This window comes from Ovis canadensis, chromosome 5 (assembly GCF_042477335.2).
Source record: "Ovis canadensis isolate MfBH-ARS-UI-01 breed Bighorn chromosome 5, ARS-UI_OviCan_v2, whole genome shotgun sequence".
NCBI lineage: Eukaryota > Metazoa > Chordata > Mammalia > Artiodactyla > Bovidae > Ovis > Ovis canadensis.
Genome location: NC_091249.1, coordinates 75,812,196 through 75,827,217, shown reverse-complemented (window position 1 = coordinate 75,827,217; position 15,022 = coordinate 75,812,196). Strand labels below are relative to the sequence as shown.

Genomic DNA, 15,022 nt, shown 5'->3' with positions numbered 1-15,022 from the left:
ACACCATGTAATTGTCAAGAGAATATGGAATTGGGAGCCAGACATTCCTGGATTCATATTCCTGCTCTAGCACCTACGAGCCATGGGACTCTGGGCTTAACCTCTGTTTAACCTCTCTGAATTTCAGTTTCCTCCCCTGTGAAATGAGTATAATAATATTCAGTGTTCTAGGCTGATAAAAAGTTTAGAAACACAATGCATATAAAGTTCTAGCAAATGTTAGACACCCAATACAAGTAGCTGCTATTAGCATTTTTATGTAATTATTAAACTCATGCTGGGCTTTAGTGATCCCCTAAAGACAGACAAAGAGGCTCCGCTCCACTGGTCCAAACCACCTACAGCTCCTCACAACAAATGCAGTCCTGATTGTGTGTTATCCAAATGAGAATTTTCCAGGCAGGGTAGTGACTTAGGAGAGGGAGGAGTAGGCACGTGGAGTCCAAGAGGCAGTGTCAGGTATAGGGACTCTGCCAGCTGTGAACTTGAGTTTAGAGCAAGACCAAGGGTCAAATCCAAGGGGCAAACCAGGAATAAGGCAGGAGTGCCCACCTGCTGGACCTGGGGCAGAAGCGTTTAGACCTTTGCCCTTTTTCAATACTTTCTGCTACCTGGGGGTCTCTACAAACCCACAGGTATACAACAACAGCCAGAGGCAGTTGCTGATGGCACTGAGGTATCACAAAACTGTGGCTCAGTACAAAACTGGGAGATCCTGGGTGGTATAATCTAGTGGCTAAATGCTTGGGCTCTGGCATTAACATCGTGGGTTCAAATTTCAGCTTTGCCACTTACTAGCTGTGTGACGTCAGGAAAAGCACTTTAACCTCTATGTGCCTTCATTTGTTGTTTAGTCCCTCAGTCTTGTCCGACTCTTTTGCGACCCCAAGGACTATAGCCTGCCAGGCTCCTTTGTCCATGAGATTTCCCAGGCAAGAATACTGGAGTGGGTTGCCATTTTCTTCTCCAGGGAATCTTCCCAACCAGAGACCGAACTCACATCTCCTGCATTGGCAGGCAGATTCTTTACCACTGAGCCTCCAGAGAAGCCTGTCACTAACTTTAGACAAAGCATTAAGAATTCTCAGGCTCAATTTATCCATAAAACAGTGTCCCTGTGAGAATCTGGGGAGAGGGTTCATTCAAGCACTTGGCACTGTGCCTGGCACTCAGTCGGGACTCAGTAAACTCTGCACGTCCTGGTGAGTCAGCTCCACACTCTCACAGCACTGTGAAGAGACTGGGGCTGACCCTCCTCACATTTGGGGGCAACGTCTATAACTCCAGTTCCACAGTGCATCTCGGAGGTCTGGAAAGCTTGAATAGCAGCAGCAGCTCATGAATGAGGCCTGGACCCTTTTCTCTCAATGCCCCTGTTCCCCAGCTCTTAACAGACAGGTCCAGCTCTCAGGCACCTTATCCCAAACCCGGTCAGAGCTGTCTCAGAGTTTTTCTAAGAGAGCAGAGCCTGCCTGATGGCCGATTCACCTTGGTTCTCCTCCTCCTGCCCTCAAAGTTCTACAAGTGGTTAGGAAAAGCAACGGAGTAGGGCAAAATTTCTGTATTAAAGCCCCACACTGGATTGCTGTGTGGCCCAGGAAAAGTCTCTTTGCCTCTCTGGGCAGTCTGTAAAGTGAAGGAGTTGAGACAGAAGTCTACCTGTAATATTTGAGGAAGGAGATGGGAACGATGACAGACGGCAATGATTCTCTCCTGTGTCCCACTCTCGACCCCTGCTATCTTAGTTTGGCTCCTCCCCCTCTTTCACGGCACTGTCACAGCGGCCTCAGAGCAGGTCTCCCTGGACCCATTTCCTCTCACTTCAACACTGCACGGTCATGCCTGCCGCACTGATCTTTCTGAAGTCACACTGTGCTATTGCTTCGCGGCTTAAAACTTCAGTAGCACCCAACCGGCTGCAAAATAAGATCCAAATACTTTGGTCTGGTAGTTAAGGATGCCTACAGTCTCAAATCAATCCGTTCTACAGCCTCAACACCGCAGAGTGATTGAGAGAATGTGCTTTATATAATCAGACAGACCAGATTTCACCCTCACTATTTGCTACATGAATTTGGACTAAATACTTAATCTTGCTGAGCCTTCATCTATAAAATTAAGGTGGAAATACATATAATCATAGGATTGTTTTAAAGATAAAAATGAGGTGCAATTTGTGGCATGCTTAGCAAAATACCTGGTACATAGTAGGTCCTCAATAAGGGAGACGTTTCATTACTTCTGCAGCTGATGGTTGAGCTAAACTGAACTGTGTGAATGCCCCTGCCTACACACCTTTGCTCATGCTATTCCTTCCACGTGAAATTCCTCTGACGCTCCAACTCTGCAAACCATAATCCTATATACACCAAGACCGCAGCCCTCGGTCCCTCACATCCAGCCATGCTTCGTGTCTGTACTCCTCACCCCTGTCCTTCTTCCTCACACATTACTGGCCTCCTTTCCAGCAGAAATCAAGTATTGCTCTTATTTCAGAACAATATCAGATCTAGAGATGCTAACTTCAGGAGGATGGAACAACCTGATAGGGGCCATTTCAAATGCTACCTTCTCCCCAAAAATCACTTCCAGATTCACCTGGAAGTAATCTTAACAACCTAAAAACAATAACTAACAGCTGCTTATCTAATAGCAGCAATATCTAATAGAACCTTTTCTGACCGTTATCACATTCAGTTTTGTACATTAGATTTGTGTCCATTCCTTTCCTGGCTGGCTAGGTAATCTGAGCTCCATGAGGGTAGAAGCCTGAGCCTCTACACTCATTGTTTTCCTACTGGGCCTCATAAGTGTTTACTGGGTTGCATCTCATTTAGAGAAGAGACATTCCTTTGAGAGCAGGAAGACATAAGAATCTGGTTCTCCATTCTCCTCATGGGTAGTGTCTCTGGGTTCTGATTGCAGTGGGCACATACCTTGCCCTCCATGTCCCCTTCCCACCAACACTCTCACCAGGCTTTTAGCACTTTCCCACTAAAGCAACTCATGCTTCCTATTTCACCACAATTTACAGTTTTAGAGGAGGTTAGAGTAAGACACCACTGAGCAACTTCACTTTCACTTTTCCCTTTCATGCATCAGAGAAGGAAATGGCAACCCACTCCAGTGTTCTTGCCTGGAGAATCCCAGGGACAGGGGAGCCTGGTGGGCTGCTATCTCTGGGGTCGCACAGAGTCGGACACGACTGAAGCGACTTAGCAGCAGCAGCAGCAACTGGGAGAGGTTAGAGTGCGAAACTAGACATAACAGCGGTGGGGAGAGGGGCGGCACACAGGAAGCCTTCAATAAATGTTTGTTGAATGAAAGAACAGATGAATGAATGCTCTACCTCGGTCTCAGAAATAAGGCCATCAGGGACTCTCAGAGGCAAGACTGGAGGGTGGATGCTAGAGCCTGCTGAGCCAGAGCTCTGGCAGGCCCGCCCCCTGGGACTTAGAAGATGGGCCACCTTGAGGGTCTGAGGACTAGAAGCCAACTACAGGAGGTAGGACCTGAGATTCTCGGGTAGAGAACCCCAGTGCTGCTCCTCCTGCCCATGAACCTGAACGTGGATGCCCAGCAGGTTGAATACCAACCAACGTGAGTGTACGGCCAAGTAAGTGAGACAGCATTTAGCTCTCAGTCGATTACAACAATTACATTGATTCCTTCTGAATGGCATTTCCCACTGCTGTTTACCAACCAGGGACGAGAAAATCAATCCATGCAGAGGGGAGGAGCCAGGCCACTGGGAGGAGGAGACAAGTTGCCTGTGGGTGTCAGACACAGTCTCCGCATCTCTTACCCTCACTATTTATGAAGCATTTCATAATAAAACCCTACAGGTTTTATTTTGTTTTTCTTCTTTTAGGTAATGTATGTTTCTATTTTTTATAGTCAACATGCATTACTTCTGTAATAAGAAAACTAAAGTATTTTAAATATCAGTAATAAAATGCAACTATAATAATGTCCTTCCCTACTTAGAATTCTCTGAAGACTCCACTCACTGCGTGCCTCCTCCCACTCCTGCCCTGATTCATTCACTTGCTATTCTTTCAAAGGCACATGCTCTTGCTTTGCTTCCAGGCCATCACAGGGGCAGTTCCAACTGCCCTAAATGCTTTTCCTTTTCAACTCTGCCATATTTGGTCCCACTTTAAATATCACATCTTCCTGGCACCTTCCCTGACCCCCACATCCAAATCTAGATGGAGAGCCTGAACTCTGTATCTCCCAGTGACCTGTTTTAAGCCTCAGCAGAGCCCTGTCTCCATGTGGTGTAAGCACCACCCAGTAGGCTCTGGGACACCATAAACGTCTTTCTTGTTCTCAATGGATTTTCTGGTTCTTAGAACAGTGCCTGGCACTTAGACTCTCAGTTAAATATCACCGGAAAAAAATAAAATTAATAATCATTACCTATGAGATTTGGAAGGGTTCTTAGAGACCATCTAGGAGCTCCCCTGGTGGCTCAGAGGGTAAAGAATCTGCCTACAATGCAGGAGACCTGGGTTCGTTCCTTGGATCAGGAAGATCCCCTGGAGGAGGAAATAGCAACCCAGTCCTGTATTCTTGCCTGAAGAATTCCATAGACAGAGGAGCCTGGTGGGCTACAGTCCATGGGGTCACAAAGACTCAGACACGACTGAGTGACCTTCACTCACTCAGAGACCATCTAGCCTAACTTCTTTTGTGAGTGGCTGCATCACCCAGCTTGAGAGATCTTAGTTTCTCAACCAGGGATTGAACCCAGGCCACAGTAGTGAGAGTGTGGAATCAAAACCACTGGACTTCCAGGAAATCCCCTCCTAACTCCTTCTTTTAACAGTGGGGCCCAGAGAAGTAAATCCAGATTCTAATCCCAGGTCTTCTGTGAACTGTTGTGTGACCTTAGAAAAGAGTCTCAGTCTCTCCAGCCATAAAATGGGGAAAGCTCTTCATACTCCAACTTTTTCTGGCTGTGTTCCTCCTCGTCCCCCGCCAGGCGCACAGACTGGGTGGGTAGGCAGGAGGGTACAAGAGAACTCCAAGGTCAGGTCCATTGTCTCTAATTGTTTCCCATCAAGTTAAGGAGATAAGACACAGGGAGGAAGTGCTAAATTAAACATTCCTGGTGATTTGGTTTTATCAGAAGATCAGAAAAGGAAGCAGTCAGGAAAGACTGTGGGCATTAAGGCCCCTACCGGAGATAAGGCTTAGGCTGAGCAGGCTGTAGGGATGAGAGAAAACGGTCCCCAGCAAAGAACTGGCCATCCACTGCCAGGGGACATAATCAACAAGTTCTCACTAGGAGGTTGGGCTGATGTGGATTCAGACTCCAGCTCTGCCACTTACTGGGCTTCCCCGGTGACTGAGGCAGTAAAAAGAAATCTGCCTGCAATGCAGGAGATGTGGGTTTTATCCCTGGGTTGGGAAGATCCCCTGGAGAAGGGCATAGCTATCCACTCCAGTATTCTTGCATGGAGAATCCCGTGGACATTGGAGCCTGGAGTGCTATAGTCCATGGGGTTGCAGAGTCGGACATGACTGAGCAACTAACGCTTTCACTTTCACACTTTCTGCTGCTTGCTAGCTCTGGGCCTTGAACAAGCCTCTCAACCTTTCCAAACCTCGGTTTCCTTAAGTTCACTGTGAGAATATGAACGTCTAGCTTGCAGGGGTTTTGTAAGGATTAAATGTATGTGACGGTATCTAGAACAGTGCCTGGTGCCTAACAGGCCATTTTAAATGCCACTTTATTTTCCTTCTTCCTGACACATAAACCGTTTGACATGTCACTGGCAAGAACATCAGAAGTGCAGCTGGGGTTTGGGGACCTGAAGGCTTTTTCTGTCCAACCATTCATAGTCTGTTTACTCTGACATGAATTGCCCCGTGCTTCATCTCTCTCTCTCTCTCTCTGACACACACACACACACACACACACACACACACAAACACACTCTTCATGTAAAATCCACAGGACAAAAAGAGGCCATTTCTAATCCCTAATCAGACGGAACCAGATTGGGAGCTATCTATTACCGTCAGTAGGAAAAACAAAGCATCAACTTCCAGTCTGGTCTGAAGTTTTCCCTGCACCCTGGGACTTATAAGATATGAAGTTATGAGACCAAATGCCATTTTCTATGGGCCTGGAGGGAGAGGCTGCAATTAAATTATAGAACAATCCTATAAAATACCTTGGAACATTTTATGAAGCTGTTGATATTTCTATAGGAGAACAGAATAAAGCATGAGCTGAGGGGGGAAGTGGCGGGGTGAAGGTGAGGGCGGGAAGAAGGGCTGTTTGTTTCAGTTTGTTCGTGCTAATGACAGACCAAGAGTGATGAGGATTTAGAGGCAGCCCCCCAAAAGAAGGCAGAGCACAGCCTCCCTTATCCTGCACCTTCAGAGAAAAAGCAATAGCAGGTGCTTACGAGTAGAGATTATTACTTGAAGGAGAACATTTAACGTTGGACTTGAACTGAGGTTATAATATTCTAGGAAACTATAAACCCTCTTGGGAATCCAACAGAGAGAGCTAGACTTTTCTTCATAGGACAACACAAATACACCCCAATTTCTACTTGCGGTGAAATATTCATGGGCTGCAAGTCAACAATGATTCTCTAACAAAATTTAAAACTTTTCTTAATGGAAATATTTCTTAACTTCATTACCCAATTTCCCACCATGGAGACCTGCCCATGCCATGAATTGCTTCTCAGGATGTGAATACAAACTAAACGGATTCTTTAAGTTCCTCTAGGATCCAACGAACAAATCCTCAGATAGTAGTCAAGGCACCCAGGCTCCAAAATGGGCTCTGCTTTGCCTTTTCAGAGAGACACTGGCCAGTCTCAATTATTTTTTGATTTCAGTTTCCCCATCCGGAGAAAAATAAAGATGGAGAAGCGGGTAGTTTTTAACTAGGACAGCAGTTTCTAACCTACATTCTGTAGAAGACAAGTAGCGTGTACAAAATAAGAGTTCTGTGGCCAAAACGAACCAGGGAAATAGTGAATAATCTAGTCCCTTCTTGGAGATACACACAACTCCTTAGTATATTAAGGTCTCTGAGAAGTCCTCCAATAAAGAAATCTGATATATTTGGTTTAATCAAACATTTCCCTACTTGGTTTGATCGTAATCTTTTTCAGTGGAGTAACTACACTACAGTCCCATCAGAGAGCATTTTACTTAGCACTGGGTTTAAAACTCAGTAAGGAGTGTCATCTATTAATCCGCCCCAAACAAACAAATCAACACATGTTACAAAAGGTACTAGAAGGTGGCTACTAAAACAGAGTGGTATGAATTCTAAGACCAGCAGAACACTATAAAATTCCTCCACCCAACCTTCCTTCACTTCTTGGGAACTGGGCGAAATAGTGTGACTGCTCTGGCGTTAGCTTTTAGTCTTTCTGTTCTTTCAATCTGTCTAGAATAGTGACTCTCAAAGCTTAGTGGTCAAGAGAATTACTGCACTGATGGGGTTAATAATCAAAGGAGGACTGTATTGTGATGTATTATTTCTCTTATCAAAACACCTAAATTATATCAGTTCAGAGTTGAATGTAGTTAATAGGGCATGCAGAGAATTTTCAGGGATAATTATGACTCCCCTGATTTTTGCCTGATGCATAGACTTGACACCTCACCCCTCACTCTGATAACATCCTCCAGAATGGGCTTTGGGGAACACTGACCGGAAGCACCCAGGCCCTCCAAGTGACAATCCAGGGCCTAACTCTGAGTTCACCTCTTTGTCTCCTGGCTGTAGGACTACAGGGTCAACATCTTCCTGCGGCAGCAGTGGAACGACCCCCGGCTGGCCTACAACGAATACCCTGATGACTCGTTGGACTTGGACCCATCCATGTTGGACTCCATCTGGAAACCTGACCTGTTCTTTGCCAATGAGAAGGGGGCCCACTTCCACGAGATCACCACAGACAACAAACTGCTGAGGATCTCCCGGAACGGGAATGTCCTCTACAGCATCAGGTGAGTCCTGTCAGGCTCATCACCCCCTGAATCCTCAGAACACACCTTCTGGGAGGAGACCCTAAGAGGAGGGCCAAGCAGAGGTGAACCTGACAACCCAGTGCCTTTGCAGAACAGGCAGAGCCTGCTCTGCCACTTACAATCAGCAAGAAAGAATCAAACACCATGGGAGCTTCTGGAAGTCCGTGGCTCATTATAATCAGGGAGAATAAGGAAGCAGCCTAGAGACAGAGGGTTAAAACTAGGCCCCCACACTTCCCCAGCATTTCAATAAAACAAGATGGGAAAAGAGTATTCGAAGTCAATGCCCACCCCAGGAATGTTTGGTTACTCAAGATAAATAAGTTCCAGAGAGCTGCTGTATATCAGTGTGCCTGTAGACAGAAATACTGGACGGTACACTAAAACATGTAATAAGAGGGTAGATCTCATGTTACACTTTTTTACCATAATTTTTAAAAAAAATAGTAGGACCAAAGGCATGAAGTCTGAAAAATCACAGCAACTTCAACACAAATGGCCTGCTGGGTGGACAGTGCTGCTCACAGGTATAAACCAGGGATGCTCCGTCCTGATTAGAAAACCTTTCTACCCTCTATTCCTTGTATTGACTTTAAGAACCTGGGACCCTCTTTCCTAGGAGGGATCCTGCAGACACTACTTGGGGTCAAACCTTCAGAATTTTCTGCCACACTCTGCAACCCCCATCCCACCTAATTCCCAGTCTCCTCCTGCAAGGCATGGAGAGAAGAACCAATGTCCATGTAATATTCTTACTATGCATTATTCCCTGAGAATTTACCCACTAGGCTGGGACTTACCACGTATGATTTCTAATCCTCCCAACAACTCTATGAAGCAGGTTTTTTTATGCCTATTTTGCAGATTAGACAAGTGAGGATCTGAAAGTTTAAGCAACTTGCCCGAGTTTCCACAGCTATTTAGTAGTAGAATCTAGATTCTACTATGTTAGTATGGATCTAATGCCCACTCTGAGCCTAGAAGAACATTCAACAGGCACTCAAATATTGGATGAACATATTTCTATTTCAAAGAGCTTAAGGGGCACTGGTCCTAAATGCCTCCCTGTCTCCACCAGTTCCTCAGGGGAATGTATCTTTTTAATTCTATTAGGAGATGAGCTTTAAGTGTCCAGGCCCATAGGAGAGGCCGTAACGGCCCTAATCCCCAAGTGTGACTTGACTCAGACAGGGTAGGAGGGGGACTCAAGGACCTCAGGAGGGAGAGGAGGCACCGCAGGAGGGCAGACTGGGAGGAATCAGGGGCCCTCATGGCCTTGCTCACTTGCTGCCCACCCCACCCCATGCACATCCAGACTGGAAGAGCGACAGGCTCAGGATGGCCACCAAGGCCCTGCTGGCTGGGGATTTGCTGCAGCCAGGCTAGTTTCACATCTCCAGGAAGCTAAGCCCCAGTGCAGCATGACAGAAGGACAAATCAGCAGAAAGTGATGTTCCAAGGTCATTCAACTTCAGGAAATTAACCCAGTGTGACAGTTGCCCCACTTTAGAGCTTTTATCTGCAGAAATTCAACGGCGTGCCCTTTCCCTTCCCCCTCCTCCTCCCACTCCCTCTTTTTCCTCTTCTTTCCCTCCCTTGCTTCTGCTTTGTACTTAAAGGGCCCACATCCACAGCCATGGGTAAAAGCTGGAGGAGGCATTCACCCAGGGCTGTGTGCCTCACCATGTGGGGCCAAGGTGCTGGCAGCTAAGCCCCACATGACCACCAGTTAGGGGTCTTTGTGCATTGAAGTTGGCTTTTCAGGAGAGCAGTGCTAGAAAGCCTGTCAGCAAATACATGAGTTCAAAATCCAGAGGCCAGGAGCGACAGTTTTGAGTCCTGGCTGAACCATCAGCTTCCTGTGAACTGACATGCACCCCTCCCTAGCCTCCTCTGCACCCTGGTTTTCTCACCTGTCAAATGCGGGAGTTGGCCTGTCAACGGAAGTCTCTTTGGCTTCCACTGGTCTTTCTTCTCCATTCCCTGAAGCAGGGGCTTGGGAGTTGGCAGAGCCCTTCAAGCTGAAGCCTTGCATCTCAGCTGAGCTGCAGACCTAGGATTCAGCTAAGGGGACTCCCTCTGCTTGAGACTGCAGCTTCTGCCAGGGTTGAACAACCCAAAATCAACAGCTAGCCCAAAAGCCTGGGGCAACCACTGCTTCCCAGCTGAGCCCAACAGGAGCCCGCAGATGGGAATCAGCTGTGTTTGGACACTGAGCAGGCAAGGGGCCTCTTGGAAACCACCTTTGGTGAGTGTGTGAAGGGAGGAGCCAAGAACCACCTACACACCTGCTCCAGATGCACCTGGGGATGCCTAAGGCCTGGTAGTGCTCAGTTTAAAAGTCAGGCTCTATCCATACCCAAGAGCTCTGCAAAAGAGTAAGGATGCGGGCCTCCAGGCCTCAGGCAACTTGCTAAAGGCAGGTTTCTAGAAGCCAGACAGACACCAAAGAAGCCCAGAAGTTCCAGAGACTCTGTGTAACTGGAGGCAACCTCCTTTCTCTCTCTGATACGGAAACGTGCATATATTAGTAAATGCCTAATTCCCTGACCTCCTTGCCCTCTCCTAGATAACTAATTCGCTGGTAGTAACTAGCATGGAGGCACAACTTCCCTGGTCTGTGGATCCAGCATCATTCAACTCCTTTCTCTTCCCAGAATCACCCTGACACTGGCCTGCCCCATGGACTTGAAGAACTTCCCCATGGATGTCCAGACGTGCATTATGCAACTGGAAAGCTGTGAGTCCCTTGCATGAGGCCTCTATTTTTAAAAAAATCAGATCCTCCTTTACCCATGGGACCAGCAGAAATTCCCACACATCTGCTCCTAACCCCTGGACCCCAGGAGATTACTGTGCTGTGTGCTGTGTTTAGTTGCTCAGTCGTGTCCAGCTCTTTGCAACCCCATGGACTGCAGCGCACCAGGCCCCTCTGTCCATGGAGACTCTCCAGGCAAGAATACCGGAGTGGGTTGCCATCCTATAACAGTCCAAAATACCAGATGAGGGCCTTTGCTCTTAGAAAGTGCATTAGAAATGTAACTTCCCTTACACTGTCTGACTCGGGTCCCGCTCTAGAGCATTCTCCAAAGAGGCACTATTCCATGTTCTCTGTGAACATGCTCACCAGGAATAGAGAAGTCATAGCTTAAATAAGTCAGAGTCCTTAAACCCCCAGAGTTGCTCACTCCAGCAGGGGAGAGAGATGTCTGTCCACACAAATATTCTAGCACAGAGCAGCAAGTGGTAAGTGTATGGTTAGATGTACAAAATGCTGTGGCCTCAAGGCAGAAAGGGCACTTCCTTCTGATTGGGAAGGAGACAGGATACAGAGAAGGCTTTATGGAGGAGTTCACAGGTGAACCAAGATTTTAACCAATTGGGTAGCTCACTTACTTGATTGGAAACAGAGAAACCAATCTGATGAATTTAAAGACTGGAATTAAGTGGAAGGGCATAGCGGTTCAAACTCCTCACAGATTTGGAGGAGAAGCTAAAGTACAAGAACCAGGGCAGAGCATTTAGGCAACAGGAACTAACAGACCATTCCCTGGAGCGCCACCTCCGAGGAGAGTCAGCACCAGCCAGCTCCCAACCTGCTGTCACTTTACTCAAGAGTCAAGGTTCTGGGGCAGAAAGTCTGATTGGCCTAAACGAGTCACCATCTCAGACCTTGTCCCCCAACTGACAGCCCCACCATGACAGCAATCCATACAGGTATTCCTCAGGGGTTGGGGGGAGGGGGATGTGCTTGCAAGGATGGTGTACAGGCAAAAAATAGCAGAGGTCAGCTGAGCTTGACAACAGAACTGAGAGCTGGGATGCTAAGGTGGGATGCTGGGACAAGCAAGAAAGGTAACAGGGTTGTGAAGTAAACACAAGCAATTAAACCAGCTTTAACCACCCATGGGAGGAGGAGAAATAAAGCAATGTAGTCTCATGAGTTCCACTGAGCGTCTGATGCCTCTTCACCTCTAACCCTAATCACCCCTGACATGCTTCAGATAAGGGCTTCCAGGTGGTGACTTCTCCTTCTTCTGATCCCATCCCAGTTGGATACACCATGAATGACCTCATCTTTGAGTGGCAGGAGCAGGGGGCTGTGCAGGTGGCAGACGGACTAACTCTACCCCAGTTTATCCTGAAAGAGGAGAAGGACTTGAGATATTGCACCAAGCATTACAACACAGGTAGGCGCAAGGGCCCCCTCCTCGGGCCCCATCCTGCTGCAGCCAGGGCCAGAGGCCCCTGCAAACCTTCATGCCATCACTGTTTCAGTGGGTCTTATGAGGCACCCATGGTGGGTCTAGTTCTGCATTTATTACCCAGGGGTTAAGGGAATGTCCCTTGAAACCAAAAGTGGCTCCCGCAGTTTCCTCCTGAAGTCCTGGGGCAAGTAACTTTGAGCTTGGACCACGGCTCACAACAAGGGGAACTGGGAGATCCAGTCTTTCTTCCAGGTAGCAGTGTGCTCAGCTCAGGGTAGAACCTAAGGCAGAAGGGAGAGCTGGCAAGGGGAGGACATCTAGCAGTGTCACAGAGCAGCTGGCATCACTCAGAGGGCAAGAGCAGGCGATGTTCCCACTAGGCCTCGGGAGGGAGCTGCAAGCCAGCACTGAGGATTAGTAAGCAGTAAAGTTGGAAAGGGTCCCCTAGAGTGTGAGCTACGACCTCCCATGCTTAGCCCAGGCTTTGCTGGAAGAATGAACACAGGAATGAACTGGGGCAGGACCAAGACTGGCTTCGCCTGCCCTGTTTCAGGCAGGGAAGGAGCTTATGGAACACTGCAGACAAAAGGCAGCCAGTCAGTACGCCAGCTGTGCATGGGGGGCGGGGGGCCTGCTGTGCAAACGCGGCCCAGTGAAGTGGAGGCACACGACAGGCTGTGACAGGAGCCAAGGAGACGGGGAGGTGAGGGTGCGTCCTGATGCAAGTGGAAGGCCCAGAAAAAGAGCAGGCAGCCTGGGTTCTGCTCTGTTTAGGACAGGTGTCCCTTTCCAGTGACCTTGGAGATAGACATCCTAGAAACTTCAAAAATACTCTCTTCATCCCTGGGAAGCTGAGACAGAGAGAGAGAACAGGCCAGTCATCCCTCAGTCCCCAAAGGAACTGGGCTCCAGGCCCCTCAAATTACCAATATCAGGGGATGCTCAAGGCCACAGTCAGCCCTCCTCACTGGAGGATGCAAGCCCCATGGGTCTGGAGAGCCAATGGGTCCCAAGGTATCAAATAATCACAGCGGACTCTCATACACCACAGCATTTTTCTCATTCATCATCTCAGTGGCCCTTCATTACCCACATTTAAGTAAGAGCTGAGTTCCAGGCTAGTTCTGTGGATTCAATGAGAAAAGACTGGCAAGGCCCTGACCACATGGAAGCTGCAGTCCAGGGAACTGTACAAAATTCCCCTGGCAACTGTGTGTCAGTGGACTGGAGCCAAGACCCCACCAGGGGACGGCCCAGCACAATTCAAGGGACACAGACTGGGAGATGAGCTGTCCACAGCCTGGTGCAGAGGACAGAGAAAGAGAGAGAAAGGTTGACTTGCCTAGTCAGTGTACTACGCCTTAAAGGATCCGATGCTCACGTGAACAGAGCTGAAGGGACATGGGGAAAAAAGAAGCGCTCTGCCTGGGGGAGACGTCACCATTAAACTGCCATACAGGAGAGGCAGAATCCCTTGGCAGGTTGTGGGGTGGAAGAAGGGCATTCCAGGCAGAGGGATTATCAGGCTGAAAAACTCAGAAGTGTGAAAGTACAGAGGATATTCAAGGCAAGGGCTGGAGTGTAGGGGTCATGGGTGAGGTGAAGAAAGAAGGGAAATGGGGTGGAGACAGGCTGCACTGTGAAGGGCAGACTACAGAGGCTGAACTTCCCCCTGTAGGTATCACATAGTCACATGATGAGGCTGATGATGAATGATATTCTGAGCCCTAATGGTTTGTGAGGGCTATGCTAAGTTCGTTACTCACTTTACCATCTCATTTACCATTGCAGTAAACACGAGTAGCCATGTGAGGTTGGTGCTATTATTACTTACTATCATCATCATCATCCCCGATTTGCCATAGATGAGGAAACTGAGACACAGAAAGATTCGAACGCTCATCCAAGGTCACGGCTAGTGTGGGGCTGGACCAGGATTCCAGCCGAGGCTGTTCTGGCCTCAGAGCCTTGTTCCTATCCGCTAGGCCACTTTGCCTTCCCATGCTAATTTCCCGCAGGCAAGTTCACCTGCATCGAGGCCCGGTTCCACCTGGAGCGACAGATGGGCTACTACCTGATCCAGATGTACATCCCCAGCCTGCTCATTGTCATCCTCTCGTGGATCTCCTTCTGGATCAACATGGATGCTGCCCCTGCCCGCGTGGGCCTGGGCATCACCACTGTGCTCACCATGACCACCCAGAGCTCCGGCTCTCGAGCATCCCTGCCCAAGGTAAGTCCCACCACCCAAGAGCACAGAACACCCGGATGGACATGGAGGACACGTGTCTCCCTTCCCTGCCCGAGATCAGGCATGCACAAGGAATTAGGCACTATTTCTTGATCCTCTAAACTCAGCAGGATCCAGCATTCAGATCTACATAAACCTTTCCTCCAGAACATTTCCTATATAGAACATCATGGTGTTGAGGAATGCTATTAACACTCAACTCCACTCAGTCCAGCCGCTTCACAGCAGTGCTAAGGGCAATATTCCACCCCTTTCACCATCAATGGCACTGTGCATTTGGGGTCTTCAAGACCACACCATATACAAAGATTCATAGGACTCAGAGACTCAACAAAGTGTTGAACTCAAAGCTAAGATTCCTTAGAGTGATTAGGATACACATTATCCTTAATCCATAGATTAAGGATGCATAGCTAGATGATAAGAGAAAAAGACACAGGCAGAGTCTAGAGGGATCCGTGTGCAAGCATCCTCACTCTCTCCATCCCATGAGGGACCACACAGAGCTCACTCTCACCCCAGCAACAAAAATACAGCTATATGTGTGACA

General features: G+C 48.1%; 1 protein-coding gene across 2 annotated transcripts in view; it reads left to right on the top strand.

The window, feature by feature from the left end:
• Nucleotides 1-15,022, top strand: part of GLRA1 (glycine receptor alpha 1) — an 86,927-nt gene that overhangs the window by 58,343 nt on the left and 13,562 nt on the right. For both annotated transcript variants that reach the window (XM_069592468.1, XM_069592467.1), the window contains exons 4-7: nucleotides 7,769-7,992; nucleotides 10,671-10,753; nucleotides 12,066-12,203; nucleotides 14,240-14,454. In XM_069592468.1, coding sequence (XP_069448569.1) covers nucleotides 7,769-7,992; nucleotides 10,671-10,753; nucleotides 12,066-12,203; nucleotides 14,240-14,454 — 660 coding nt within the window. The remainder of the gene's footprint in view (nucleotides 1-7,768; nucleotides 7,993-10,670; nucleotides 10,754-12,065; nucleotides 12,204-14,239; nucleotides 14,455-15,022) is intronic.